A 27,869-nucleotide genomic window follows, 5' to 3' on the forward strand; every position below is an offset into this window, starting at 1 on the left:
GTTTGCGCCTCTTACTCTCTCTCTCTCTCTCTCTCTCTCTCTCTCTCTCTCTCTCTCTCTCTCTCTCTCTCTCTCTCTCTCACACACAATGCAAACGCTCTCTTTGCTTTTGCGCAAACTCTTTGATTTTGAATTTGCGTGTCCAGTGCAGCCGCTTCTATTGTCGATTTGCGTTGCGTTGTTGTTCAAATTTGTTTAGTTAATTGCCAAATTGATTTAATGTTTAACGAAGCTAAATATTTGTTTATGTAGTTTCCATTTGTTGCAATCGCATCTTAGTCGCACAAATGGGCGTGTAAACAAAAGCAATGTGCGCTCGCGCGCTCTCTTTAACCGCTCTCTTTTTCAATTACAATCACGAAGAGTTTACTTTGCTAAAGAGTTGACTGTGTCTTTGGTTTTGGTTGTTGCTTTTTGGCTTTTGCTTAAAAAGCTGTGAGCGTAATTCTTTTTTTTATTAATGCACATTAATTAAGTTTCTAATGATTATGCATTTTCATGCGTTTGTTTCTGTTAAGACAATCCATTTTGGAGATTCGCTTTTCCATTTCCATAACTAAAAAGAGACAGAGGAGGAGATAGCAATAGTTATAGTGAGTGAGTAAGAGAGTGAGAGCGTTTTAATTATGAATAGGCATTAAAAAACCATAGCTATTTATGAACCCAACCACTCATTTGATTTATTTAATAAAACATAATTAAATCTGTCCCCATTTGGATGTAAAAGTTTCACAATAAAATGTAGTGCTGGCAATTTTCGCGCCCTCGAGCAATTAAACCCAATCGCATGCAATTCACAGTTACATGTATACATACATACATACATACATGTACTTATTGTAACGGTACAGGACAACAGTCAAGAGGGTGCAAAAGACTGCAATCAATTACGTGTGTCAAGTTCTTATTTCTTCATATGCCCAACCAGATTGTTCTAGAATTCTGTAGCATCTGCATACATATACATATACCATATAAATAGATAATTGGAAATGGGAAATGGGATTGAAAAAGCAAAAAAAAAAATGAAAGCAAATTGATCAAATCAAAATGAACAACTGCGATTGAAAATATACACTTTTACAAACACATCTAAATATTTCAATTGTTGCAGCAAATTAAGTAAGCAGTTTTTTCCAGAATACTTATATAGAACTGACGTGTAGTTCATTTGGTTAGTAGATAAACAAGATTACATCATGCAAAGAATTGAAAATATATAAACAAACCATTACTGTATTTTAAAGACTCTCAGACTAGTCCTATATCATTAATTTTCACACGTGAATGATCTCATTAGTTTTTAACCTTGATGCCGAAATAGCATTTGGCGACGTTTTTGCAACATGAACTATTTTGAATTGAGTTCAACATACCCTGTACTTATTTCGAAAACATATCAAAATATGTTCTACAACATCTGTCAAATAAACCATAGAATTAATTAAAATTTATACAAGTATTCATTTGAATAAATTTATAACTGAAATTAAAAAGCTTTTATATTACATAATATTGCAGCAAATTTTAACTTTAAAAAAAAATTACGTTGAAAACCTCCTGGATTCTAAATTTTTTTTTTTAAGTTTCAAGTTTGAAACTCCAAGTTTTATATATTTTAGATATTAATTTGCAAACTATGTTATTTCAAAATGTTGCTTTACAAATTTTAAATATTTATAACTACACAGTTGATATTACAGGGTATTTATACATAAATTGATTGCTTAACAAAAGATGTCCTACAATATTTGCCGAATGGAAATTTCGCGTGTCAACAATGCGCCACTTTCATAATTATTTATTACCAAAACAACTTACATATAGAACTACATATATATAAATGTATCTACAGACATCTAGAAGATATACACACATAAAAATGCCTTTGACTTTGACGTCGCAGACAATCCGAAAATATGTATTTTGTTTGGGGGCAAAATTTTATGGCGTCTGAAAAGTCCAGAGTGAAAACAAAAGCGAAAAATCATGACAAATAAATCAAATATGAAAAATTATATGTAAAATGAATGTAAAATCATTAATATGTATGTGTTTGTAATAATACTATGTATGTATAGAGAGCGTGGACCGGAAGTGTCGCCCAGAGAAGCCACACAGCAAAACGGCTTAAATAATCCATGACAATTTACACAGTGTCACCTGTCCATCTAAGCCAACTTGAGCACCTGTGCACTTTATGTAAGCGGCAATTGGAACCCACATAAATCTGTGCCCTGTGACACTTTAGGGGCTACAGTTTGTGTTTAATGTCATTTCGTTGCCAATATCTTATGTATGACTTTACCTAAATTGAAAATTTTTGTGTTTTCTCCAGTTGTTTAAGCGCGAAACTGGCGAACTTTACCAAAATGCGAACCACTCCGTACGAAAAACCAACATGAACTGAGCGCCGACAAAAAAATCGAGAGCACGGCGACCGACAAACGAGCTCCACGTTGGCGCACGTGCCCCAAGTGGCATCCGACAACTTGCAGACCAAATAGTAGAAAGAGAGAGAGAGAGAAAGAGAGAACAAATAGGAAACTACGCAATGAATGCAGGCTGCAGGAACAGGAATAGTAGCAGGAACTTTAGTTGGAAGCTTAACACTGAGCTCTGAGCTGTTTTAACTCTGGCAGCCAACTAAAATGCTCGCAAGGATGTGGCTGCATTTAAAAGGCTCCCAGGATTGCCACTGACATTGACCAGCAATGAAAGTGTTTGGGGGCTATTAAATATAACACATACGCAATGTTGACGTGCAATTGCGAAATCGGTTGGTTGCTGTCATTGTTGCTAAACTGCGTGCCACATTTAACGGCTTAATGCCCTCACAATTGCCAGTGCATGTCCTTGAATATATTCGTACTTTGTCTAACCATACCTCCTCAACCCCACACCCATTTCCTGCACATTCATTGAGCTTAGTTATGAATCAACAGTCTTGTGTAACATCTTGACAATCCACTTAAAACATTTCCATTCTTTCATTTCATTCAAATGCTCAAAAAGCAGCTTATGTAATCATCAGTTTTGCTTTAACTTGTTTGAAATTTGCAATTTATACACTTTTGTGCACTTTATGAATTACCTTTATTTTGTTTTTCTAGTTTTTCATTTTCCCTTATTTACGCGATTTTTGAAAACTACAGCTGCCGAATGCATTTTGGTAGCCTGCCAATTTTTCTTTCAAAATTATTTATTTTTACATTTTTCAAGCTGCATTTACGTATTTATTTTTTTTGATTTTGTTTATATCTGGCGCATTTTTAGCAGCGATCGTTAAATTTCTGTTGCACAAATGGAAATTAAAACCAAATTGATCGCAATTGGAAAACAAATCGTGTGGGAAATGAATATATACTGTATAGAGCATTAGAAAATGAATGCAAATAATCATGATCATTTGATGTCACGCTACATGTGAGTGCAACTATCTTAAATTATCTTAATGAATACAGGTAAATGCTATCTTACAAATATTTGTGGCTAAATTTTCGCTATAAGCAAATCTTTATATATTTTATCAATAATAAATGCACATTTTTGGCAGAAGTTTATATTAGAGTGATGTGAGGTTTATATATGGAAAAATTTTAGAATACATTTTGAAAATTTCACAACAGAAAGGTATAAGTAAACATTGGATGAATATTTTTGAGAACTTTGTATTTTAGGATAGGTTAGGTTCAATAAAATATTCATTTTATATCTTTTCGTTAAGAAAAAGCGTAGCTAATAACTTAAAGTACTTGTTTCCAAGTTATAGCCTGATTTATAGAGCTTACATTTAAAAAAGTGACGTCCATTACTCATAATTTGAGTACTTACTGAACTTTGATCTCTCATAACTTTTTCAAAACTCAATTTTCATGCGGAATACCATTTTGTTCATGTTTTGGCTCCCAAATTGATTCTGCATTCAAATTTTGTTTACTTAGAAAATTTCAATATTTTCGAGGATAAGCCGTTTTTTACTCATAATTTGAATACTAACCCCTTTACATTTTTTCAAAAACTTTGATCTCTCATAACTTTTTCAAAACTCAAACGATTTTCATGCGGAATACCATTTTGTTCATGTTTTGGCTCCCAAATTGATTCTGCATTCAAATTTTGTTTACTTAGAAAATTTCAATATTTTCGAGTATAAGCCGTTTTTTACTCATAATTTGAATACTAACCCCTTTACATTTTTTCGAAAACTTTGATCTCTCATAACTTTCTCAAAACTCAACCGATTTTTATGCGGAATACCATTTTGTTCATGTTTTGGCCCCCAAATTAATTCTACATTCAAGTTTTGTAATCTTAGAAAAATTCAATATTTTCGAGTTTAAGCCGTCCATTACTCATAAATTGAATACTTACCCCTTTACATATTTTTAAAAACTTTGATCTCGCATAACTTTCTCAAAACTCAACCGATTTTCATGCGGAATACCATTTTGTTCATGTTTTGGCCCCCAAATTAATTCTACATTCAAATTTTATAATCTTAGAAAATTTCATTATTTTCGAGTATAAGCCGTCATTACTCATGAATTGAATACTAACCCCTATTAATTTTTTCAAAAACTTTGATCTCCCATAACTTTCTCAAAACTCAACTGATTTTCATGCGGAATACCATTTTGTTCATGTTTTGGCCCCCAAATTGATTCTGCATTCAAATTTTGTTTACTTAGAAAATTTCAATATTTTCGAGTATAAGCCGTCCATTACTCATAAGTTGAATACTTACCCCTATACATTTTTTCAAAAACTTTGATCTCCTATAACTTTCTCAAAACTCAACCGATTTTTATGCGGAATACCATTTTGTCCATGTTTATGCCCCCAAATTAATTCTACATTCAAATTTTGTACACTTAAAAAATTTCATTATTATCGAGTTTAAGCCGTTTTTTACTCATAATTTGAATACTTACCCCTTTACATTTTTTCAAAAACTTTGATCTCACATAACTTTCTCAAATCTCAACCGATTTTCATGCGGAATACCATTTTGTCCATGTTTTGGTCCCCAAATTGATTCTACATTCAAATTTTGTAATCTTAGAAAAATTCAATATTTTCGAGTTTAAGCCGTTTTTTACTCATAATTTGAATACTTACCCCTTTACATATTTTTAAAAACTTTGATCTCTCATAACTTTCTCAAAACTCCACCAATTTTCAATCATCACAATAAACCTGTCAAGATTTACGTCGGTTACAGCGGGAAATTGAAATGCCATTCATGGAAATTGAAAGCTCTGTAAGTCGAATTACGTGTGTTGCACATATGAGGGAGTTCTGGTGAAATGGGCGCGAATGACGTAGACATGTAATAATTTCACAAGTCATAGAAAACAGAAAATGCCGCTGACAGTTTTATTACAGCACTTGAAGGAAACCTAATCCCAGAATGACAAGTCCATTACAGCTGTTGGTAGATCCTAGCTGAGAACTATAAATAAATATGCGTGACTCCAAAAATAACTGACCCACTTAACAGTCACTGACTGGGTTGCTTCTTTCGTGTCCAACTGATCCAACTGTCTGTCTGTCTGTCTGCTCGCCAGACGGCGGTCCGTATTCAGTCTTTGAGCAGCAGCATAAAGAACATCAGTAGATACACGAACACAGCATCAGCATTGTCCATCATCATCTTTAGCTTCATTGTGCAATTTTAGTGAATGGTTTCACGTGTGGAAACAACGCGCAGACGCCTTTCTATCGATTCGCTTGGAGCGGAGCGTGCTCTCAGTTTTATGCTTGGGATAGGGCATGGGAAAAAGGTGGTTTGTTTGCTACAACCCGAAGGAGAAGGGAAAGGGAAGAACACAGGATATAAAATCAACTGCGTAGTAAGCAAAAGTCAACAGCGAGACGAGTACGAGACAAAGTGCTCATTTAGGGGGTGGGTTAAAGGGCGTCTATAATATAATATAATACGGTAGGATATATATGGGGTGTAAGCCAGCTGCAGCACAGAAATGGTAATGCGCAGTTTCAGTTGTTTTTTTTTTTTGTGTGTTTTTGGCAATGAAAACGAACTCGGTTTATGGGTACCGAGTGAGGACTGAGAACTGAGGACTGAGGACCTGGGTTCAGGAATGGGCTGCTGTGTAGGTCAGTTTGTTAGTTGTGTGTACTTTCGCTTTGCAGCAACAATAATCGAAAATGGCATGCAAGCAGCAAATATCCTTGGCACCAAAATAGTACATTGCCCGTTCTGACAGGATGCTGCCACGACTGTTGCTGTTGCTGTTGCTGTTGCAAGTACATGCCATATAATAGACCTTGAAACTCAGTTTGCATGTCCTGCACAATATCAGCGATGCGTCAGCCAATTTCCTGAAACTTCGCGCATACAATAATAGGAATTCTGTTATCCTTTGACTCCCCTTTCCAAAGGTAATAGCAGAAATTGCAGAAAAGATAGTTTGTACATAAATTAACTACTTGTGCTAGTTACTTTAATTGATAACTTCTTTAATTACATATTTGTTTTACTATTTTACTAACGGGCCACAGCAATGAACCTGCGCCAAGGTGTCCGCTTATAGAAGGCCACTAATTACTAAATATATTACCATATAGTATGTGCAATTCAAATATTGCTTTCCAATACTTACACGCTTGATGGCACAGCAAAACGTAGCATTTAATTAAGACAATAAGCATATGATATACAGTAAAATAAAACAAAAACACAAGAAAAGGGCAATATATCAATTAATTTTAAAGCGCTCTCGATTGATAGTGTGTGGAGGCAAGCCAATAACATTGAAATCTCTGCAATATCGATAAATATGGCGTTCGATATACTTTATCTTCTGTGAACGTCGCACAATTTAAATATGAACTTCATTTAGCAATAACTTAGTTTTAAATAAAAAGAAAAACTGTAAGAAAAAGTTCAAATTCTAAATTAAATAAAATGAAGGTGATCGCTTTTATGAAGGTTTAAGCTTTAAAGTTTGTCACAACACGGAAAAAGAATATGTATAATTTGATTTTGAATAACCTATCACAAACTCAACAAAATTCTAGCAAAAATTCTTCAAAAATGTATGAACAATACATAAAAAAGATAAAGGTTTTTTAATTTAACTATATAGCATATTTATTGAGCTGAAAGGTTCGCCGACGTTCAAACTATCGGTATATATCACTCGTTCATTTTAGTGACTCGTTCATTTGATTACATTGTGAACGAAACGACGCAACTCTAACGCAAATGCATTTTCCAATGGGAAATTCATAACTGCAGCATAAGAGATAACAATAATTTATTAATTCTTTAGTAAACGAAAATTAAATTAAATATTAAATATTACAATGGCGTTTCTGTGTCCAGTGCGCATGCGTCGCGATAAAAAGAAAGGTGCGCATGTGCAACAACAACATTAACCAGTTAACAAAAGACTTAAACAACAAACTTGTTTTCCACAGCCACAAATGCAAACATCGAACGAGATCTGGCCCCTGTGGGAATGGGGCGCATTACAGGCTCCTCCAGCATTGAGACCCTGGTGCGTGTGGGCATTGAGAAGGAGCATGGACTTAGGTAAATAATTCCATTAATAATTATTTAATTCAATAATTAATTTGAATTTAATTGAAAACATAGCCCTGATTCAAAAATGGTTGTGTTGCACGATTTTACGCCCTGTGTGGACGATGAGTTGGAGGTGAAACGAGGACAGCTGGTTAATATTTTATATCGTGAAAACGATTGGGTCTATGTCATTGGCCAGGACTCGCGCCAGGAGGGCTTCATACCGTTTTCCTACTGTGCCCCGTACAACACACAGTTGGCCGAGTTGGCCATTAAAAAGAAGCTGCCACGGGAACAGTGTCCGGAGCAGCCTCATGATGAGAATCAACCGTTGCTGGGTGTGGGAGTCGACAACAAACTGGATGTGCTATGCGATGAGCCGATCACTGTGGTCAACGCCTCCACAGTAAATAACTTGGAGAGCAATCTCCATGTGTCCATGCCCGAGTGTACGCCGTTCATCAAGGAGCCATCTGGACGCTGCATTGTGCTCTACACATTCATTGCCCGCGATGAGAATGATTTGTCTGTGGAACGTGGCGAATTTGTGACCGTACTTAATCGTGAGGATCCCGATTGGTTTTGGATAATGCGCAGCGATGGTCAGGAGGGCTTTGTGCCGGCCAATTTCATTTATCCAGCCGACAGTGTGCGTGTGCTGCAGCAACAAAAGGCAACAACGCCAGCAGCGGCGCCACTCAACGAGAGCAACATGCAACATCATGCCACGCTAACAGGTGGCGGCCTAAATGCCATGGAAACCATCCTGCAACAGCAGGGACAACAACAGCAGCAGCAACAACAACAACAACAACAACTAGGCATTGGCACTGATGATCTGCGTTATCATGGCACAGAGCTCGTTATGCTCTATGATTACAAAGCGCAGGCTCCGGATGATCTGTCCGTGCGTCGCGGTGACTGGATCTATGCCGACCTCAACAATCAGACCGTGGACGGTTGGCTGTGGGCGTATGCGCCCAAGACCCGTAAATACGGATTCATACCCAAGGCGTATGCACGTCCGCCGGCCATGACGAGCCTATAATTCATTCCGATAAGTCTAGTACATAAAATATAGTTTTTATTATTGTACATTAATTCTCAACGAGTAGAAGCTTGCCTATATAAATTATATTTTATATAATTTTTGAGGAATACTAAGGCCTACAATGTCCTTAATGCATTCAGATAATTTTTGGATAATCTATTTACTTCTTGTAATTCAATTCTCAAAAAGTAAAAAATTCGCATATGTTTTATATATTTTTTGGCTTATTATTATGTCCTTAAATCGTTCAGATAAGTTTTCGATATGTCTAGTAAATATACTGTAGATTTTATTCTTGTAAATTAGTTCTCAATGAGTAAAAAATTTGAATATATAAATTGTATTTTATATGTATGTTTTTATGTGCTAATTATTGTCTGAATACTAAGGCCTTATATGCCCTTATTCATTCAGATAATTGTCATATAAGTCTAGTAAATAAATTTTATTATTTTTAATATTGCACTTCAATTCTTAAAGAGTAGATACTCGCCTATATTAATTATATTTTATATATTTTTGGCCTTATTGTTAAACGAAATATACTTCTTGTAAATCAATTCTAAACGAGTAAAAACCCACATATACATATTATATTTTATATCTTTTTAGGGTTTATTATTAACCGAATGCCCTTAATTTATTTAGATATGCTAGTTTTGGGTAACTCTAGTAAACAAACTGTAGATTTCATGTATTGTAAATTTTATTGTGCTTATTCTAAATTTAATAACAGGTAAAAACTCGAATTTTATTTTTAGGTATATGTATTTGTATCGCATTTGGGCTTATTAATGTGCCTGATTAATTCCAATTATTGTCGGATAAGTCTAGTAAATAAACTGTAGATTTTAATCTTGTAAATTGTATGGTGCCTATGCCTAAATCAATCATCATTGAGTAAAAACTCGCATATATAAAATATATACTTGTATTTCTTTTGGACTTATGTTATGAACTGAATACTAAAGCACTGTATAAGTGAGCCTTTTTTGCGCCTGATATGCACTTGGAGTTGTTGGATTTATACTTATTTATATGCCGTGCGAGTGCATAGAGTTATGCTCAGCATAATATTGTACACACACGCACACGTTGAATCCTTGCGATTGCTGATCCTTTAAGCTACTTGAGCGAATTGCTTTCGTTTGCCGAGGAGCAGTGTGAGCAATCCAGATTGATATTTCTGTGAATTAATATGAATAATTACTAATTTGTTTATTTCTTAACATCTTTAATGATGCACTTACTTCAAATCCTCCCTGAGCTGCTCCTTCTCGATCATTTCCTCGCGCAACTTCTGCTGCAAACTGAGTATGTGATCGTTTTTGGTCTGTATCTGCAGTTTCAGATGTGCTATGGTCTCCTCCTGAGCCTCGAATATTGCCTATAAATCAGAGACGGTAAATAATGATTGTTTTGATTATTTCAATTGAAAAAAATAATTAATTTCTAGTAACTTTAAAAGAGCGTGAAATATAACAAAATTTTTCTTTAAGGGTAATCTATGCATTTTCACTATGATTTTTACAATTATCTTATAAAACATGATTATATTTGAGCAGAAAAATAAAAATCAAGAAATTCTCATTATTTTTGAGCAAAAAAAATTAAACTCATAGAATAATGATTATTTCTTGAGTCTATAATAAAACTTATAATGAGCAGTCACTGAAAACAATGATTATTTTGAGTTTTATAATAAAACATATATAGATTTCAGTGCCTGTTATAAATATATCAAATGATTTATTGTTAAACCGCTTACACGACATTCCTCCATTGATTCCGAGTAGCTGGGCGGTTCGTCCAAGCAAAAGAATTCCCGCACCAATTTGTGTTTGCGCAGCTGCTCCTTGACCATAATGGAGTTGACAAACATTTGAAGACCCTGCACACGATTGTCCAAGAAGACCGCATTGAAATTGTCGCCAAAGAGTTTCTTGCGCGGCAGCAACAGATTGACATGTGGAAACACTTGCTTCAGTTTCCCATTGAGACGCACAAAGTCCGTGTAGCGTCGCATGACCAGCCAGCAGTCCCTGGTATCCGGATTCTCCACACGCAGCTTGTAAACGGTGAAGCGAGCACGCTCCTCCATCACCTCATAGCCAATAATGGGTACACGCAACACGGCATTGGGATCAACAGGTGCTGCACTGGACAACGCCATTTGGCTGGCAAACATGGAGCTGGTGCGTCGGGAGTAGGCACTACCACTGGCCTGACTATAGCCCAGGCTGCACTCGCTCATTCGCCTCGGTGCGCGGCCATTCTCGTAATCCAGATTACTATGATCCCCGGACAGATCGCGATGGGATTGTGCTCCGCCCAGCATCTTAATTTGGCCGGGCTCGTAGCTGTGCGAACTAATGCGCTGCAGGCACACCTCGGACTTGGCGTTGGCTGCCGTCAAACCACGAATCGTTTTACCTGCCAGGGTCACTGTGCTAACATCACCCTCCGATTTACTGCGCAACAGGTTGTCCCCAATGGCCCTTTGGAATTCCGTGAGATCCGGATTGGAATATGTTGCACGTCCTAACAACTTGCGTTGACGTATTAGCTTTTGTATGCTCGCTGTTGATGACTTCTTGGCCAGTAAATGTCTAGGTGACGTAGTTGTTGTTGCTGTTGTTGCTGTTAATGTTATTGTGTTGTTGTTGTTGGCCTTCTTGAAGAGTGTCGCTTTTGAGCTGCTTGCCCCTTGACTTAATTGAGTATCCCGTTTCCTGAGTGCACGCAGTGACATTGCTTTGTTTTAATATCTTAGTTCCTAGGCTTATTTATTGCCACATGACTGTTTATTGTTCAGCCCGCATCATCTATATGCTTACATATATATGTAAGTAAGTAATTGTTTTCTTTTGCGCTTTTCCTTCTGTTTTTTTTTGTTTTAAAGACGTTGCCACCTGGCAAAAAAATTTACAGTTAATTTGAAGGTCTGGCAAACTTACAAAATGATGTAGAGCATTTTCTAAAAAAAACTTTTAGCTAATTTTTTTTTTAAATTTTAAACTAAAATTTTGAACAAGTTTGTTAGAATTTTGTCGAATTTGTAAATTTTCCCCACGACGGTGGCGAAGTGCGAAGGCTGCCACCCCGTTTTAATTTGCATCAGTTGGCGCAAATTGTGCGCATGGTTCAAATAGTTCACAGTGCTGCCAATTAATAAAAAAAGGAGCGATTGTCAAATGTACTTTCGTGTTCGTTATTTATTCAAAGTATCTCAAAGAAATGCTTGTATTTTTTTCAATTAAAAATGATAACAATAAATTAATGAGTTTTTGCAGAGTTTAAGCATTTGGTGCATTGACAAAAGCGCCAGCGAACATAATGTTTTTCTTGTTCCAGATGCAGTACAGGAAGGGGCGATCGGCCTGGAACTGCACGGGGAACGTCATCATGCGCGTCATCATGATCATGCCAGTGGCAGCAGCCGCCTCTGTGCCCTCCTCGTTGACCTCTATTGTGGCTTTGTGCAACACCTTTGAGACATAAACGCCTTCGGGGGACTCCAACAGATTGTTGAATTCCGCGCTATCGTCAAACATTTTCGTGATGCCCAGCTAAAAAGAAAATACAAAATAATTTTGATTGTATACAAATATTAAAAATAAACAATGATTAAACACGTAATCGATGAGGTCATTTGCAAGCCCAAGAGGATGTACTCGATAAGATATTATGCACAGGTATGTAGATAAGCTCTGTCACCCTATAAGCAAGTCTTATATTATTTTTCATGATACATGATCTTTAACACGAACCGCAAAATGCGTCAGAAATGCTGCAAACCGCATTTCAAATACCCTACACTTTATCTAGCAAGTCGCTACGATAAGCTACCAAAATAGTTAAAACATCAAATGAAAGTACTTTAAACATTGATAAGAAACTAATAAATATTTTTGATAGAATTTTTTACTGATTGTGGACGTGTCAATGAAAGAAATGCAGTAGGGGTAAATAATGATTATTCTTGTTTTTTTTTAATTGACAAAATCATTCACTTTTAGTAACTTTAAAAGAGAGTGAAATAAACCCAAATTTTTCTCAGAGGGTAATTATTCTATGCAATTTCACCCTGATCTTCTATGATTTTTTTTATTTAACTCATGATTACTTTTCAGCAAAAAAAAAAAAACTCAAGAAATTATCATTATTTTTGGGCAAAAAAAAAATAGGACTCATAAAATAATGATTATTTCTTGAGTTTTATAATAAAACCTATAATGATTACAGTCCCTGAAGAAATGTACTTTCTTTTGTTTCTCACCTGCTTCAGCTTATCGGCCAGTTCAATGGAGAAGTCCACCTTGAATTTGGGGAACTTTACATGCACCTCTTCCTCGACAAGTTTGTCCGCCAAATCGACCAGATTGACGGTCTTCAGTTTTTCGGCCAACTCCTTGAGTCCATCACGCTCCTGGGGCAGCAGCACAAACATCGAGAGATCGGAATCCTTGTAGGGCATGTCCAGAGCGGTGCAGTTCAAATCCTCAAAGTAACCGTAACCGTATTTAGCCTTTTGGTTCATATAATTAACCTTGACGCTCTCTTCGGCGCCCACCCAGAAATCATCCTCTTCGGTGCGCTCCTCCTGGAATTTGTGCGCCCAGCTGCCCTTGAAGTGGAGCGCATTCAATAGGACGAGACGAGTGTTATCATTAAAGGCATCGGCTGAGACAAGTTCCGTGATCTTTCCTGCCGTTTTGGTATTAACCCAGGCATTGATGGACTTGGCAGCCGCATCACTCAGTCCAAAGTTAATGGACTCCGCCTCCGAGTGATAATGCTCCTTGATGGCCTCCTCATAGCTGGCCTTGAGCTGCTTACCCTGCTGTACATACAGCTTATTGGCGATCTTCAGTATATCACTGTTCCTGTACTTCTCCAGCACAAACTGGAAGGTCTGTGCGACTTCTGGTGGAAAATTGGAGGCGAAACGCAATCCGTTGGCGATCTCGTCGGCAGTGTCACCTTGGGCGCCGGCAAAGGCCAAGGCAATGCACGCCTGAATGGAGAAGGGCGAGAAGACAATGTTCTGCTTAACGCCACCTGCGGCCAGTAGTTGAAACAAATCGGTGGTGAAGGAGGCGCCGCCACGAGCAAATTCCAAATTGAAATCAAACATATTGTCGATACTTGTGGGTGCGTGTGTGTGAGATGCGTAATAAATAATTTAGTGTTGAGAGAGCGCGCGTCCAACACTTTCAGCTGCCTACACTGGAATGCCTAAACTTTAAATGCCGATTCCGATTTGGGGCCAGACCACAACAAAAGCGAAAGCAGCGTAATTTCATTTTGGCCCCGCTGCGCTGCCTGCGTCGACGCTGCTGACTCATTATCAGCAGTAATGAAGGTGGTGACATTGCTTACGTCTTCCTAATAGATTTACTCACACCTATTTTTTATGGCTTTTCTGTTGCCAGTATTTGGAATTCGTTAGCCATAGATATCATAAGTACTTTGCATTAGTTTTCTCATTAACATCCTAATGTCAGTTTCATTATTAATTGCTTGTTTGAAAACAACAGCTGATAGGCAGGGTTGCCCTTTTTATTGATAACAGTTCTATATTAATATCGATAACATTTCGATATGAAAAATATATTATTTTTACTTAATATTTTTGGCTAAAAAATCGGTAGGATCAATATCTGGGCGCGAAATTCAGATAGTCTTCCTTTTACGTCAAAATAGCTGTGTTTTCACCAGGAAATAAGCCCGGAAACGGTAACCGTAAAGTTGCAAGTTCAAAGTTTTGAAATACTTAAACTTTCATAGCTTTGTCAAAACTTAACCGATTTTGAATCAGAATGTCATTTTGATCATAATTTGACATTTAAATTCATTCTGCATTTAAATTTATTCAAATTTCTTGATTTTTGTACCTATATATATATATTTATATCACACAACTACATCGATATTTTCAAAATATCGTCTGATGAATATATCGTACAATAATATGTCATCGCTAAGAATATCTATCGATATATTAATGTATTTTGAGTAACCCTAAAGTTGCAACATCAGTTTGCCGGCTCAGATTAGTTTTTGCTGTCGCAAGCTAAAGTTGAAATTGCAGCATACACATATATACAAAGATACATACATATATTTATATGTTTGTATAAACGGTAAGTGGGCAGAGCAGTGTCAGATAACGAACTGATTATCATGAAATTCCGCCCCACAGCTGAAGCGCAGTCTAAACAATGAAAAGCGCAAATCATTGCGTGCTCTTAACTATCGCAGCTGCTGTCTGCATTGTTGTTGTTGCTGCCTCTGAGGATCGTCCCTATAGGCGGAGCTTTGTGAATCCGTATCCACGCTTCCAGTTCTACAGCGATGGCGTGGACCCTGGAGAGCCGCTCTTCCTGACGCCCTTGATTGAGAATGCATCGCTGCCCAAGGAGGAAGTCAAGAAATTGGCACGCGTTTCGGGTTCTCAGTTTCATGGAGTTGAGAGCTATTCGGGTTATTTGACCGTTGACAAGGGCTACAATTCGAATATGTTTTTCTGGTATTTCCCATCGGAAACTGATCCCGACTATGCACCAGTTGTATTGTGGCTACAGGGCGGACCAGGTGCGTCCTCCCTCTTCGGTCTGTTCACAGAGAATGGTCCACTGCAGCTGGACGGTCAGGGGAAACTGCAGAAGAGAAACTACACCTGGAGCAAGACACACAACTTGATCTATATTGATAATCCGGTGGGCACTGGTTTTAGCTTCACGGACAATGACAAGGGCTACGCAACGAATGAAAAGGACGTGGGACGCAATTTGCATGAGGCAATGATGCAGCTATACGAGCTGTTTGGCTGGAGCAATTCCTCGGGCTTTTGGGTTACTGGCGAATCCTATGCAGGCAAATATGTGCCTGCTCTGGCTTATCACATTCACAAGGTGCAGAATGCTATAGAAACACGCGTCTATATACCGCTCAAGGGTGTGGCCATTGGCAATGGTTTGTCCGATCCAATACATCAACTGAAATACGGCGATTATCTCTATCAGCTGGGATTGATTGATGACAACGGCTTAAACCAGTTCCATGGGGCCGAAAAGAAGGGCGCTGAATGCATTGAGAAGCGGGATATGGAGTGTGCCTTTGATATCTTTGATTCCCTCATCAACGGCGACATGACAAACGGTTCCATCTTTAGCAATCTGACGGGTTACAGCTGGTACTACAATTATCTAAACACGCATCCCGATGCCGCTGATGCCAAGATGGGTGAATTCTTGCAGTCGGGCGTCACTCGTCGCGCCATCCATGTGGGCAACAAGACGTTCCATGACCTGGACAAGGAGAACAAAGTTGAGAATTTCTTGAAGAAGGATGTTATGGACACTGTGGCGCCTTGGATTGCTGAACTGCTGAACTTCTACACCGTGTGCATCTACAGTGGTCAACTGGATATTATTGTTGCCTATCCATTGACCCGCAATTATCTAAAGCATCTCAAGTTCCCGGGCTCCGATCAATATAAGATTGCACCTCGTGAAATCTGGAAGGTTGATGGCGAGGTGGCTGGTTACGTCAAGCATGCTCGACATTTGGTTGAGATAATGATCCGTAATGCTGGACACATGGCTCCACATGATCAGCCCAAATGGCTCTACGAGATGATAAATCATCTGACTCATTACAAACACTAAATGCTTATCAAATATACAATTGCAGCTAAAGAAAAGAGCTTTAGATATTAGCAAATACTAGTATATTTGTTAAACACTCATTTACGATTGATTATATTATATTTAAGTTGGAAATCTGTAATTGAAATAAATTGGCTGTTAAAGGGTTTATGTAATCTTTATTTTCTCTCAAAACAATTGTTTAATATTTTGTTAAACGTTCATTTACGATTATACTTATGTCGAATTAAATTGGCCGTTAAGGGATTTATGTAATCTTAATTTTCTGTTCAGTCAAAAAAAATCTCACTGATTTCAAATATTAACAGCTGTTAAAAAGGTTGACCATTTTCAAAAATAAAAGCACAGCTGTTAGAGCAACCATAGGCAAGTAAATAAAAAGCCTAAATTTACTTAAGTCTGGTCACCCTAACGATTTGTTAACGTTTCTAGATCTAGCTATAAAATAGCTAAGTTGGCAACAGTGGTTTCGTCGGCGTTGTTGACATTTCAATTTTTGAAACAACGCAACCATGTCGCAAGCAGACGTGAATAAAGGTATCGAGATTATAAACAAAACCGAGGAGCTGGCCGATAAGATCCTGGCCAACAAGCAGGAGCTGACTGTCATGGACAAGCGTCGCCAGCAGAATCGGGAGGCATTGCGTCTGTTGGAAAAGTCAGAGGAGCCAAAAGTTTGGATTACCGTGGGCAGCATGCTGGTCAAGATGAAGCTGGAAAAAGCAACGCAGCTGCTCAAGAAAGGTAATTTAATAAAGGCCAAATATATGTCGTTTAATACTTCATTATATTTTCAGATCAGCAACAAATAGAACAAGAAATCAATAAGATTTATTCCGAGCAAAAGATTTTGGTTAACAGACATCGCGACGTGGAATACAGATCCCCCTTTTCGGGCACCCACTTAAAGCCCTTGGCTCGCAAGGAATTTGACGCCTTAAAAGCAAATTTGCCTATGCTTTAATTAATACTAAGCTAAGTTATAGTTTAAATAGTAATAAAGTTTATTTCTAAACATATTTTTGTATTGGGCAGAAAGGCTGCCAGGCGGTCGAAAGGTTGTCACCCTACAAAATTTTCAGATCTGGCAACGTACCATCGCAATTGCAGCTATTTTTCGGAAAATAGCCAGAGCTTGTTATAAAATAGCTAAGCTGACAGCTGTGGTTGGGCTCCCGCCTTGCCGTTTTTCAACACTTTTGTGGAGCTTTTTTTGGCGTAAATAAAATCAATCGACTTGGCAACTCTGGCATGTGACTCTCTTTACGCTCACCATTTGTTGTTGCGCCTCGTAATCGCGGTGTCGTCGTTTTCCGTTGTCTCTGGTTGTTTCTAAATTCTTTGAAATTCATCAACTTTGCTAAACAAAATATTAAAAAATACTGAAACCAATTGCGGCGCAAATTGCTGCTGTGTTTTAAAAAGTGAACAGAATTACAAGTGTGGCCATTATTTGTAACAGAAACGTGCGCTTACGTCGGATTGCGTGTGTTCCGACAAATTCCAGTGTGATTGTGTGTGTGGTGAATTCAGCCCCCTTAACATTCGCCTCCGCCCGACCGCCCGAAAGCCCCCCCCTCGACTCAAACGGCGTGCAAAAAGTAAATTTTAGTGCAAATAAATTGCTTTGCTTATCTCGGCGCGCGCGCTCGCTTGATATGGCTATGTGTGTGCGTGGTGTGAGAGCGTGTATGTGTGTGTGTGTGTGTGTACGTTTGAGTGTTGTTAATTAATTTACAAAGCCGCACAGCTTCAGGCTCAAATAACATATACAAATTTGTGAATTTGTTGATTTCTTTCGTTGGCAGAGCGCGTGTCATAAACAAGTGCGAGTTCGTTTCTGTTCACCACGCGCGACCTGCTAAAACAAAACAGCCAACAACAAAAACCAAAACAACAATAACAACAAAAACCATAACAACAACAACAACAGTAAAAGCTTCCTTCTGGCGCTTCGTGTACTTGAAAACGAAAGTTCTTTTGCATGCAAACGGTTGTGCATAAAAAAGCATACTCACACACACACACACGCATAGTCAAACACACACACACGCATACATAGAGAAGAGCACTCGCAGAGCGCGAAAACTGGCAGCAGCGGCAGCAGCAACAACAACAACAGCAACAAGAGGAGGCGCCGTGGCCACTTGGCCTTGAACTTGTGCGGCGCGGGAGCGCAGCGGTAAGTTGAAATAAAAAATGCCTTGTGCCTTTAGCCTTTTAGCTAGTTTCTGTTCTTCTGCTCTTCTTCTCTTGTTCATTTCTTCTACTTCTCTTGCTTTGTTGTAAGTCAAGTCTATACATAGCCATAGTTGGTTAGGCTCAAATTGATTGCAGGCAACGTTGAGTTATTTTTATCGCGTCTTTATGGATATTTTTTGGCTGAGTCGAGTCTGGAATTGTTTTAGTATTGCAGTTGCAAGTTGCAAGTGACACTTTGCTTTCTTTGTGCAACTCTCTCACTCTTTGTGTGTGCTTGACCAGCGCAAACCGCTTTATCAGCACGCTTGGCGCTGGTTAAAACTTGTCTATCCACTTAAATAGTTTTGTTTTGCATACCGCCGCACAGTTCCCTCTCTTTCTTGCCTTTTCATTGTGTGTGTTGTGTGTCTGTTTTGATTGCAGCACATGAAATTAAGTGACAAGCTCACCACACACTCACACACACACACACAGCAGCCGGATAGCGGCGACTGATAGCAGACAAGAGCGAGAGCGAGAGCGAGCATCATCATTGCCTAAAACGGTAGATCAACGACATTTCCCCAATTGTATGCCAGGAGCGCGCACAAAGAGAGCATGTACTCTTATGCGTATGTATTGGTGATCCACAAGTAACTTCGTTTGCATTCGGCAAACTGTAATTTACTCTCAGGGCCATTTGCTAAGCACTCCTGATTTTTTCTAATCACATGCAAACACACACACATACAAATCTGTACGCATATGTGGGTGCTCTTACTCTCACTCTCTTTCTCTTTGTCCATCTAAGATAGACGCAACTAAACTTTTATTGTACTTCATAGTTACATTAGGGTGTTGATGTCGGGAATTTTTTTTTTTTTATCATATATGCATACATTTGTATTATTCGTTAGGCGTAAAACCCGAAGCGGCAATGTTATTTAGACTATACTTATAGTTAAATTATAACTTGAAGCTTTAATTTGTTGTTGCTGTTGTTGTTGTTGTTGGGGTTTTCAACTATTACACATTGTAATTTATTCACTTGTACACAAAAGTATACAAATTTTCCATTTGATTAGCGTACACTAAGCAAAACTGGAACTAATCAATCAATAAAAACTAAGATTTGCATACTTATGATAGAATATTATAATGTAACTATTTATTTGTAATGTTTTTTTAAATCTTTTATTTATTAGGTAATAATTGTAAAGATTATTAAATTGATTGTGTTTTCTGTCTGTGCAAAGAGAGTGATAGAGAGATAGAGAGAGAGAGAGAGAGAGAAATAGAGAAGATGATGTGCAATGTGATAAAAGCTTTTTTACATGCATAATAAGTAAATATAAATGCATATATTTGTGTATTAGTCATAATGAATTTTCAACCGATTTATAACTAAATGAATGTCTTTTAATTTCAAAAGCATTACTCAGAGTTTCCTTATGGAGTTGTCATGAAAATGATAAGGATAAACTAAGCTCAATGTTCACAGCAAGAATAGTTTAAATATATGTAAGGTATAAAATTTATAACTTATATTATATTTATACTATAAATAGTAATTTTGAATAAAATAAAAGTGGAAAAGACTATGAGTTATCTCAAGAGAGTTTCCTCTATATTTCTTCTTTTGTAGTCATAGTATTTCTTAAGTTTTCTAGGGTATTCAAATCTAAGCTCATTACTGTTTGTATTTGGAATAACAATTGTTAAATAGATTTACAAGCAAAACTAGTTTTCACAGTACTAAGACAAAATATATATGATTGTTCCTATTTTTGTTGTTACTATTTGTTGTTATTTGATCGTTTGCTATTTTTGTTTGTTGTTGTTATTGTTGTTATTGTGCTGTCTTTATATATGAGCTTTAATATAATTTGTAAAAATATGCGAATTGATGTTTGAAAACTTGTTTTGACACATAGATTTGGACACTACGATCGTAGTAAATTCGCATTGCGTTTGTGTGTATGTATTAAATTGGGGAAACGTAGTATTGATTGAAAATAATGCATAGAAAAAAGTTAATAAAATGTTGCGTTGAAAATACCCTGTAAAAAAGTGCTAACAATGTGTATCTTCAAATATTTTATATAATAAACTTATAATACCCCAGCACTAAACGCAGCTTTACAGGGTATACAAAACAGACAAACTGACCAGTTGATAAGCGCAAATAACATGGGAAACAAACAAGTTATTGATTCTTGTTAATGTTGTAAGGGATCTGCACGGAATTTGCAATTTGTTGGCTGTACACGTAAATTGTAAATTGGTAAACAACAAAAAAAAAGAAGGAAAATGTTGTTGTTGCCTGTAGTCTGATTAATTATGGGTTGTCTCTTGTGTTTGACTGTCGTTCAAAACTCAAACTAGACGTTGCTTCGTCTGTCTGTCGGTTGATCTGAGCCGGTTGTGTGTGTGTGTGAGTGTGTGTGTGGCAGGCAACATCGGCTTTGCAGCCTACGTTTGTTGCAAGTGCAGCGCCGGTTTCTTTATACGGCGGGTTCCGCGTTGATTTGTATTTTATAATTTCAGGCACGTTGCACGATCGTTTAAATCTTGTTGTTGTTTTTGTTGTTTTTGCATTTATTTAACCACATACACTACACCTATCAATGGGCAACAGAAATTTTCCATTTACTAAACACAGACAGATGTATACTATGTAGTTGGCTTGTCAATATTGAATGCGAATTTATTAAATAATATTAATTGAATTTGAATTTCCAAGCTGATTGCCAGCTGATTGGCGGAAACCAAGAGAGGCCGAAAGAGAGTGCGAGAAAGCGAGAGAGAGTGAGAGTGTGAGAGCATAGCAGAGGCAGACAAGCGGTCGCATTTGTTTGGCGTTCTTTAAATGCGTCAGCGGCAGCGACTTGAGAAATTCAATAATGAAACGCAGAGCATGATAATGTGTACATGCATATGTATGTATTAGTATGTATATTAAGTACAATTACAGCAAGAACGAACAAACAGAAGTAAAACAAAAACAATAAGCTCACCACGCGCTGCTGCTGCTGCTGCTGCTAAAGAGCAACACACACACACACACACACACAGGCACACAGACACACAAATACGAATTGAGCTAGGAGCAGCCACTTGTTGATGGCAGCAAGAGAGCGAAATCGAGAGAGCGAGAGCGAGAGCGAAACTCACCATGCGCGCGCTCTCTTTGGGCATCGATTGTGGTGTGATACGGCATGCCTCCTCTTTCGCTCCCCCTTTTGTAAACAGCAAACGTATTTGTGCACTCCTTGGTGAGCCCCTTCCTTTTTTTCGTGGGCAGTTTCACTCTGTGTATGTGTGTGTGTGTGTATGTGAAACTTATCAAGGTCGTCAGTTGGTGTGTTGCTGCCGCGTTTTTTTTTTGCTGCTGTAAGCGGGTTTTTCTACTTACACACATCACATTCGCAACACACACACACACACACACAGCCCCCTCTGTTGTTTGAGTCGACTTCATCCTTTTTGCGCAAAAAAATTCTTTAGCTTTTATGTTATTGGGTTTCTTGCCTTTTGCCTCTGTTTTTTATTTCATTCCTTCTTACATACCATTTGCTTGGTCGTTGTTGCTGCTTTTACTCTTTTGGCTACTATGTATGTTTGTTGTCTGTTTGAAGTGGCGTTCTACCGTTCTTGTTGTTGTTGTTGCCCCTCCCTTCCACCTCACATTTGTACTATTTGATTTACTTGGTTTACCTTGGCACCCGCTGTTGGTATTGTCTGGACTGGTCTGGTCTGCTTGCTACTCTTCACCCTCGAGGTCTTATCTTGTGTTCTGTTTTTTTTTCCCTCTTGTATCTTTTTTTTTTTATATGTTCTGGGCCAAAATGTTTGCCATGTCAACATTGCCAAAATAACAACAGCAATTTAACTTAATTGTTTGAAGTTATGTAAACGCTCTTTATTTTTATTTTATTTTTTTTTTTTGGTTTGTAAGGACTCGAAATACTTAAGAATAATTTTAGGAATGACTACATAATAAGTGCATTTTTAATGCATTAAAATTTTAGTGATTTATTTTTTATAAACTAGCTTTTTTATCTTAATTTAATTCTCAGGCTTTTGCTTATACAATTGTAATTTTATAATGTTGAAATTAATTCTAAATTACACTATATTTATAGCCTGAGCAAGTAAGAACTTTAGGCTGTTTTTTTTATGATTTTTCTTTTACATATGTTACATATGTATAGTTAAAGGGTTATGTTTAATTTAGAGCTCAGTTTTTTAGGCTTTTAACATGGCACTGCAGCTTCACTGTAATAAAGGCAAAAAATCTGTGCAAAACTATTAAGAATTTACCGAGCGTTCAACCAGTTCCTTGGCGCACTAAACTAGTTCAGCAGCTGAGAATAAATAGTTGCCAAAGAAATGCTCAACTGCAAAAAAGCTAAGTGAACTGAAAAAGGAGCTGAAAAAAGTGCCAAATCGCCAACAATAGACATAATTTTAAAATTTCACTTACTGTCTATTTTAACTTCAGGTTAAACTAAACACATCTTTAACAGCTCTAATAAGTGGTTATAAAATCCTTGGATATTTGAAGCTTAAGAGATAAACTTTGTTGGCACCCACGTCACGAGCAAATTTAGTTCACCGTACCCATTTTACCTTTATATTTATATATTTTTATTTATGTTTATGCAAGTTATCACATTTTACGCTACTCTTTTGCAGCGTCTCGTTTATTACGATTATTTTACTCTATTTTTTTTCTTTTTATTATTTTTGTTGTAGTCGTATTTGCTCAAAGCGAACGCGATTCAACTTGCTGGCTATTTTTAGCCTTTTCTAATGAGCGCTCGCTATTTTTAGAGTCCCGTGCAGCAGGCCAAGCTCATCTTTCTATCTGTGTGCCTGCGTGTGTGCATGTGTGTGTGTGTGTGTGTGTGTGTGTACGTAAGAGAGCTGAATCTCTTGAAAATCACCGCATCAGTTAGTTATCTTAAAACTTGTCCGCTTTTGCTGTTATGTGTCTTGTTGTTGTTTTCCATCTTGACCATTTTTGCAAGATCATTATCATTGGTATGCCTGCTCTTTGCTATTGCAGTTTCGTTTTGGTACTTCGTAATTGTGTTTTGATGGCATTGGCCAGTTGTCCAGTTGTCCAGTTGTCCAGTTGAAACGGGTTTTTAACGATTCGCGATTGTTGTTATCGTAGGGTATGCGAGTGAATTTCCTAGGGCGATCACTGATCAGTATGCCAACTATGCCAAAGCATTTATCAAAAATCTGCGACCGAGATGGACACAAATAACTTGCAATTAATCCTAAGAATAGAATATGGTATAAAGCAGCTTACGTATGTATATATACATAATTATATCCAATTATCATGTAGGTCATTTACATTTCTCACTAGCCGAATTTTTAGTCGGTCAACACATTGGTTCCACTTGTGGCATTGAGTGCCAAATATCGCAGACATCATAATGATGGCTGTGAAAGTTTCAAATGCTTCATTAAGCTGCTTAAATATAATTCCAGACAATTTTGTTATACCCTCAACCATATCGTATTAAAACGGGCATATTAAACAGCTGTCATTTGAGATAATGGAAGTAAGAGCATTATCTCTAAAGATCCTCGAAACTCTCGCATTTAAGCTTAAGTTTCAGATGCTAAAATATAATTTTATCATGAAAAGTTTTAGTTTAAACAAAATATAAATAGAGTGCATACTTTACAGATAATAAATGTGGCTAATTTTACTTTATTGATAGCTTAGAAAAATACATTTAAGTGCTTTTGTTTAATATTTAATAATTAGCAGACTTTTTAGATTACCTTAAGAACAATATTAATATTCCATTCTTTAGTATTTTATGCGTCTTTAATGGTCAAATTTTATTGATTGGGAGCAGGATATTTGACAGTGTGCTTAAAAGTAATATATTTATAAAAGTAAATTGGACATTGATGGAATGCCAGAATGATCAATTGCTCAACTGGGCAACTGGACAACTGATTAACTGTTTAACTGGTCAACCTTCAAATTCCTTCTTAAAAATTGGGTCAATTTCAATACATTATTATAACAAAGGCATAATAAATTATGTACTGCGGCACCTGCGTGATTGTGGTACGCCCACAGAGTATGCCACGCCTCCTACGCCCACTGCTGCTGCTGCTACTTCCGCTTCAACTCTGGGTCACATTGCTCATACGCAACGTTGGCCTGCGCATGACTTTTAAGTGCCATTAATGAGGAACTTGTACACTTGTTGTTATTGTTATTGTGTATCAGTTGTTGTTGTTGTTGCTTTGCAGTCCTTTCAAAGCTGCTTTGAAGTTGGTGCGACCAAAGTTTGTGCCTTTTAGCGCTGTCAACTAATTAAATTGAGAACAAGCATTGAAAGTTTTTATAAGTCAACCAGAAAAACTTTTAATTAGTTAAAGCGGTGCACAACAAAATTCAGCAATCGATTTAAGTGAAGTAATTGCGATTTAATTAAAGCGTAAATAATTTTTTTTTTTGTTTTTTGTTGCTGTTGTTTAAGTGTTGAGCCTTTTATGGCACAAACACTTGACCAAAACAGAACAATCATCTGCCAAATATATTCAATACTTGTATTTAATAATAATTTTTGTACAACGCAAAAAATTGGATAAAAAAGTCAAGTTGCTAAGATGTGCATAACTTGCATATGCCCTATAGTAAATTATAGAACAGACAGAGAGAGAGAGAATATCAGAACTATTGCACAATTTTTAACTGTTTATAATATTAGTATATGAATCTATTTATTAAATTTTAATATAAATATTTAATTTGTATAGACTCTGATATGAGGATAAATTTTTACAGGGTATACTCGTTGTAGCTGGGATTGATTTTGGGGCCAAAGCGTATTGTTTGTATAATTCATATAAATTGAATAAATAAATATTTGCCATGCCAAATTGTATGTTAAGATTCATGATTTTTAATTATTTGTGTGTATGCATAAATTATTAATCAACAATAGCAACAACTACAAGTTATATGTATGTACGCTTGAAAGTGCCTTGAGATCATTAGCTCAAGCTAAAGACCTATTCCAAAATCTGTAAGATACCCAACAATTTCCAGACGTGGCCACTTTGCAGCCCTCTTAATTTAATTGCTTTCATTGAGCAAATCAACACCTTACACACAACACGACCAGAAGGCAGTCAAATGGAGTGTGGACCAGATCTTAACTGGCAAAACAAACGAGAAGAGGAAGAAGAATGAGAAGAATCAAAAGACAAAGAAATTTGGTGTATGTGGACAGAGGAATTTGTAAAATAGATCGTACTCTCCATATCAATAGTAACAATTGTGCAGAGATACGTTTTAATGTTAATGTATACACGGAAAAAAATCTTTCTAAAATTCAAGTTGAATTTTCTTGATTTTAGCATATTTTTTACGTATGCATTCAGGATTTTATTTTTAAATTAAGACAATATGCGAATAAAAAGTCAACGACTCAACATTAAAAATGTCAAAGAAACTTTAAATATTTAATGTAATTAAAATTGTTTTTAATAATCACTGAAATCAAAATATTTGCTGAGAGCTTAATGAAAAATCGTGCTGAACTTAAGTGTTTTGTTATTGACATTTGTAATTGACTTCTGACACTGCAATAGATTGATTTAATCCCGTAGTACTCCGTTTTTTTTTCTCTGTAGAATAAATTACAATAAGTACTTCAGCTCAAGCTTGTGTTATATTATTATAATAACCTCACACAATCAAATAATTTCATTTATTTAGATGCCACTGGAACAGAATTTTGGGGAAATTTCCATTGGTTTCAAAACGATTTGCAGCTGTTTCAATAAAAATTACTTATGATGTGCTAATTGTGGTTCAATATTTGGAAATACAAATGTTTGGTTTAATTCAGCTGATTATAATGCTAATATAATAAAAGAAATTTATTTCTAAGTAGGTTAACATATCTAAGTTGAAAAAAAAATTAACAACAACTTTAAAGTTTTCAGTATCCTTAAAAAAAAAATATATAAAGAGTTGAAAAACGCTTGCAGGCAATTGTTCTACGGTTTTTTAATCTTGCTCATCGACAGCGATCATTAAAGAGCCACTAGACAACATTATTTAAGGTGAATTCTTTGCTTTGCTTTGACAGCATGAAGACAACACGGATTGTCTGCCTCAAAAGCGGCCAGGTGATTAAGGTGTCAACTTAGCTGGCCAAAAAGCCACAGTCAATGTCAAAAACCAAAGACAATTCATAGAGATTGAAATGAAAAATATGTTTTGAAATTCCTTCGAAAGTTTTTTGTGGCACAGCAATGAATAATCATCGAATAAAATGTTACGCACACTAAACAAAACGACAATGTGTGAAAAAAAGAACAAAAACAAAATAAATAGCAACAAAAAAAAAAAAAAAAATAGAAATAAAATAAAATAAATATATGTAAGAAGTTGTGAGTTGATAAAGCAGCTAAAGAAATAAATCAATAACGAAAAAATTATTAGAGTCGACAGTTAAGCAAAGCGTTTATGTGTGTGTGTGTGTATGTTTTTTTCTTTCCGCTTCTCTTATTGTTGTTGCTGTTGTGCTGCTTAAGCTGACTTTTTGGCAAGTCAAACACCAAGCGGTCCAGCGAACCGGTTCTCAAGAGATTTCACGCGATTCCAGCGAACCAAATGAAGCGTCAATTAAAGTTTAATGAGTGTTTTTGTTGTTGTTCATGTTGTTGTTGCTGATGTTTATGTTGTTATTGCCGCGGCAGGTACCAAAGGAGTTGCTACTAGCTGATTCTATGTTTGGGCACGTGTGCCATTTTTAGCAATAACAATACAATTGAAGAATAATCTGAGTAAATATCATATTAAAGAGGAATAGCTCAACTCTAATGTAAACAGAAGCAAAGCCCAAAACAAAAAACCGAAAAATAAAGCACGATCTTTAATAAAAGCGCTATAGAAGCAGTGCTACAAGTATTTCCGAATTCACAAAAAGGCAAAAAAGAATTTCAATAAAAACAAAAAGAACAACAACACTACACAACACAGTCCAGCTACCTTCCTCTCCCCCCTGCTGCCGCTATAGCTAACGATCGTGCGATTAACTGTTAACAAATCGTGCACACGCTGATGTCATACATGCTTCACTTCTCACTCTCTTACACTCCTCTTTTCTCTCACTCACGCTTGTTCGCTCTCGTGCGCTGTTATCGCACTGCGCAGCGTCTGGTCTGGTGAGTTGTTGTTGTTGTTGTTGTGATGTCATTTTATGCAGCAGCCAGCCAGCATTGCAGAAAGCTGCTCTCTCCCTCTCTCTCTCTCTCTCAATCTGCTCGCTGCGTGCTGAGAGAGCTTTATTCTAATTGGATTCCGGCTCCCACATGCAAACAACTATGTGTGTGTGTGTGTATGAGTTCACGTTTG

The 27,869-nt window shown here is 36.8% G+C and overlaps 6 protein-coding genes and 1 long non-coding RNA gene across 17 annotated transcripts in view; 4 read left to right on the forward strand and 3 right to left on the reverse strand.

Moving 5' to 3' along the window:
- Nucleotides 1-64: 64 nt before the first annotated feature.
- Nucleotides 65-2,429, reverse strand: LOC117783053. Its single transcript, XR_004617343.1, has 2 exons — nucleotides 2,309-2,429; nucleotides 65-556 (listed from the first exon to the last, which is right to left on the reverse strand). It is a non-coding gene; the product is annotated as an uncharacterized LOC117783053 (long non-coding RNA).
- A 4,871-nt stretch (nucleotides 2,430-7,300) lies between these two features.
- LOC117783050 (SH3 domain-containing protein Dlish) lies at nucleotides 7,301-8,652 on the forward strand. The gene is made up of 3 exons (XM_034620222.1): nucleotides 7,301-7,378; nucleotides 7,447-7,561; nucleotides 7,625-8,652. The coding sequence occupies exons 1-3, from the start codon at nucleotides 7,333-7,335 to the stop codon at nucleotides 8,598-8,600; spliced, it is 1,137 nt and encodes a 378-aa protein (XP_034476113.1). The 5' UTR covers nucleotides 7,301-7,332; the 3' UTR covers nucleotides 8,601-8,652.
- A 708-nt stretch (nucleotides 8,653-9,360) lies between these two features.
- On the reverse strand, nucleotides 9,361-11,567 carry LOC117783049. Its single transcript, XM_034620221.1, has 3 exons — nucleotides 10,372-11,567; nucleotides 9,854-9,990; nucleotides 9,361-9,789 (listed from the first exon to the last, which is right to left on the reverse strand). The coding sequence occupies exons 1-3, from the start codon at nucleotides 11,353-11,355 to the stop codon at nucleotides 9,729-9,731; spliced, it is 1,182 nt and encodes a 393-aa protein (XP_034476112.1). The 5' UTR covers nucleotides 11,356-11,567; the 3' UTR covers nucleotides 9,361-9,728.
- Nucleotides 11,568-11,800: 233 nt separating this feature from the next.
- LOC117783051 (serine protease inhibitor 42Dd) lies at nucleotides 11,801-13,854 on the reverse strand. The gene is made up of 2 exons (XM_034620223.1): nucleotides 12,883-13,854; nucleotides 11,801-12,172 (listed from the first exon to the last, which is right to left on the reverse strand). Exons 1-2 carry the CDS (start codon nucleotides 13,738-13,740, stop codon nucleotides 11,900-11,902), a joined length of 1,131 nt encoding a protein of 376 aa, XP_034476114.1. The 5' UTR covers nucleotides 13,741-13,854; the 3' UTR covers nucleotides 11,801-11,899.
- Nucleotides 13,855-14,625: 771 nt separating this feature from the next.
- LOC117783048 (venom serine carboxypeptidase-like) lies at nucleotides 14,626-16,427 on the forward strand. The gene is made up of 2 exons (XM_034620219.1): nucleotides 14,626-14,749; nucleotides 14,809-16,427. Exon 2 carries the CDS (start codon nucleotides 14,828-14,830, stop codon nucleotides 16,274-16,276), a length of 1,449 nt encoding a protein of 482 aa, XP_034476110.1. The 5' UTR covers nucleotides 14,626-14,749; nucleotides 14,809-14,827; the 3' UTR covers nucleotides 16,277-16,427.
- Nucleotides 16,428-16,788: 361 nt separating this feature from the next.
- Nucleotides 16,789-17,293, forward strand: LOC117783052. Its single transcript, XM_034620224.1, has 2 exons — nucleotides 16,789-17,020; nucleotides 17,074-17,293. The coding sequence occupies exons 1-2, from the start codon at nucleotides 16,789-16,791 to the stop codon at nucleotides 17,238-17,240; spliced, it is 399 nt and encodes a 132-aa protein (XP_034476115.1). The 3' UTR covers nucleotides 17,241-17,293.
- Nucleotides 17,294-17,553: 260 nt separating this feature from the next.
- The window catches only part of LOC117783046 (myocyte-specific enhancer factor 2), a 58,348-nt gene continuing 48,032 nt past the window's right edge, over nucleotides 17,554-27,869 (forward strand). For all 11 annotated transcript variants that reach the window (XM_034620208.1, XM_034620209.1, XM_034620210.1 and 8 more), the window contains exon 1: nucleotides 17,554-18,458. The gene's annotated coding sequence lies outside the window, so the exon portion shown is untranslated. The remainder of the gene's footprint in view (nucleotides 18,459-27,869) is intronic.

Source organism: Drosophila innubila (genome assembly GCF_004354385.1).
Source record: "Drosophila innubila isolate TH190305 chromosome 2R unlocalized genomic scaffold, UK_Dinn_1.0 1_C_2R, whole genome shotgun sequence".
Classification (NCBI taxonomy): Eukaryota; Metazoa; Arthropoda; class Insecta; order Diptera; family Drosophilidae; genus Drosophila; species Drosophila innubila.

What these genes read in the sequence shown, in the direction of transcription:
- LOC117783050 (XM_034620222.1), top strand. Translation starts at nt 7,333, where the DNA reads ATGGCGTTTCTGTGTCCAGTGCGCATGCGTCGCGATAAAAAGAAAG. An exon ending in GCGTCGCGATAAAAAGAAAG is followed by an intron (nt 7,379 to 7,446) that starts GTGCGCATGTGC and finishes TGTTTTCCACAG; the next exon opens with CCACAAATGCAAACATCGAA. An exon ending in GAGAAGGAGCATGGACTTAG is followed by an intron (nt 7,562 to 7,624) that starts GTAAATAATTCC and finishes TTGAAAACATAG; the next exon opens with CCCTGATTCAAAAATGGTTG.
- LOC117783049 (XM_034620221.1), bottom strand. Translation starts at nt 11,355, where the DNA reads ATGTCACTGCGTGCACTCAGGAAACGGGATACTCAATTAAGTCAAGGG. An exon ending in AATCAATGGAGGAATGTCGT is followed by an intron (nt 9,991 to 10,371) that starts GTAAGCGGTTTA and finishes TCTGATTTATAG; the next exon opens with GCAATATTCGAGGCTCAGGA. An exon ending in CAGCTCAGGGAGGATTTGAA is followed by an intron (nt 9,790 to 9,853) that starts GTAAGTGCATCA and finishes ATTAATTCACAG; the next exon opens with AAATATCAATCTGGATTGCT.
- LOC117783051 (XM_034620223.1), bottom strand. Translation starts at nt 13,740, where the DNA reads ATGTTTGATTTCAATTTGGAATTTGCTCGTGGCGGCGCCTCCTTCACC. An exon ending in TGGCCGATAAGCTGAAGCAG is followed by an intron (nt 12,173 to 12,882) that starts GTGAGAAACAAA and finishes TTTTCTTTTTAG; the next exon opens with CTGGGCATCACGAAAATGTT.
- LOC117783048 (XM_034620219.1), top strand. Translation starts at nt 14,828, where the DNA reads ATGAAAAGCGCAAATCATTGCGTGCTCTTAACTATCGCAGCTGCTGTC.
- LOC117783052 (XM_034620224.1), top strand. Translation starts at nt 16,789, where the DNA reads ATGTCGCAAGCAGACGTGAATAAAGGTATCGAGATTATAAACAAAACC. An exon ending in AACGCAGCTGCTCAAGAAAG is followed by an intron (nt 17,021 to 17,073) that starts GTAATTTAATAA and finishes TTATATTTTCAG; the next exon opens with ATCAGCAACAAATAGAACAA.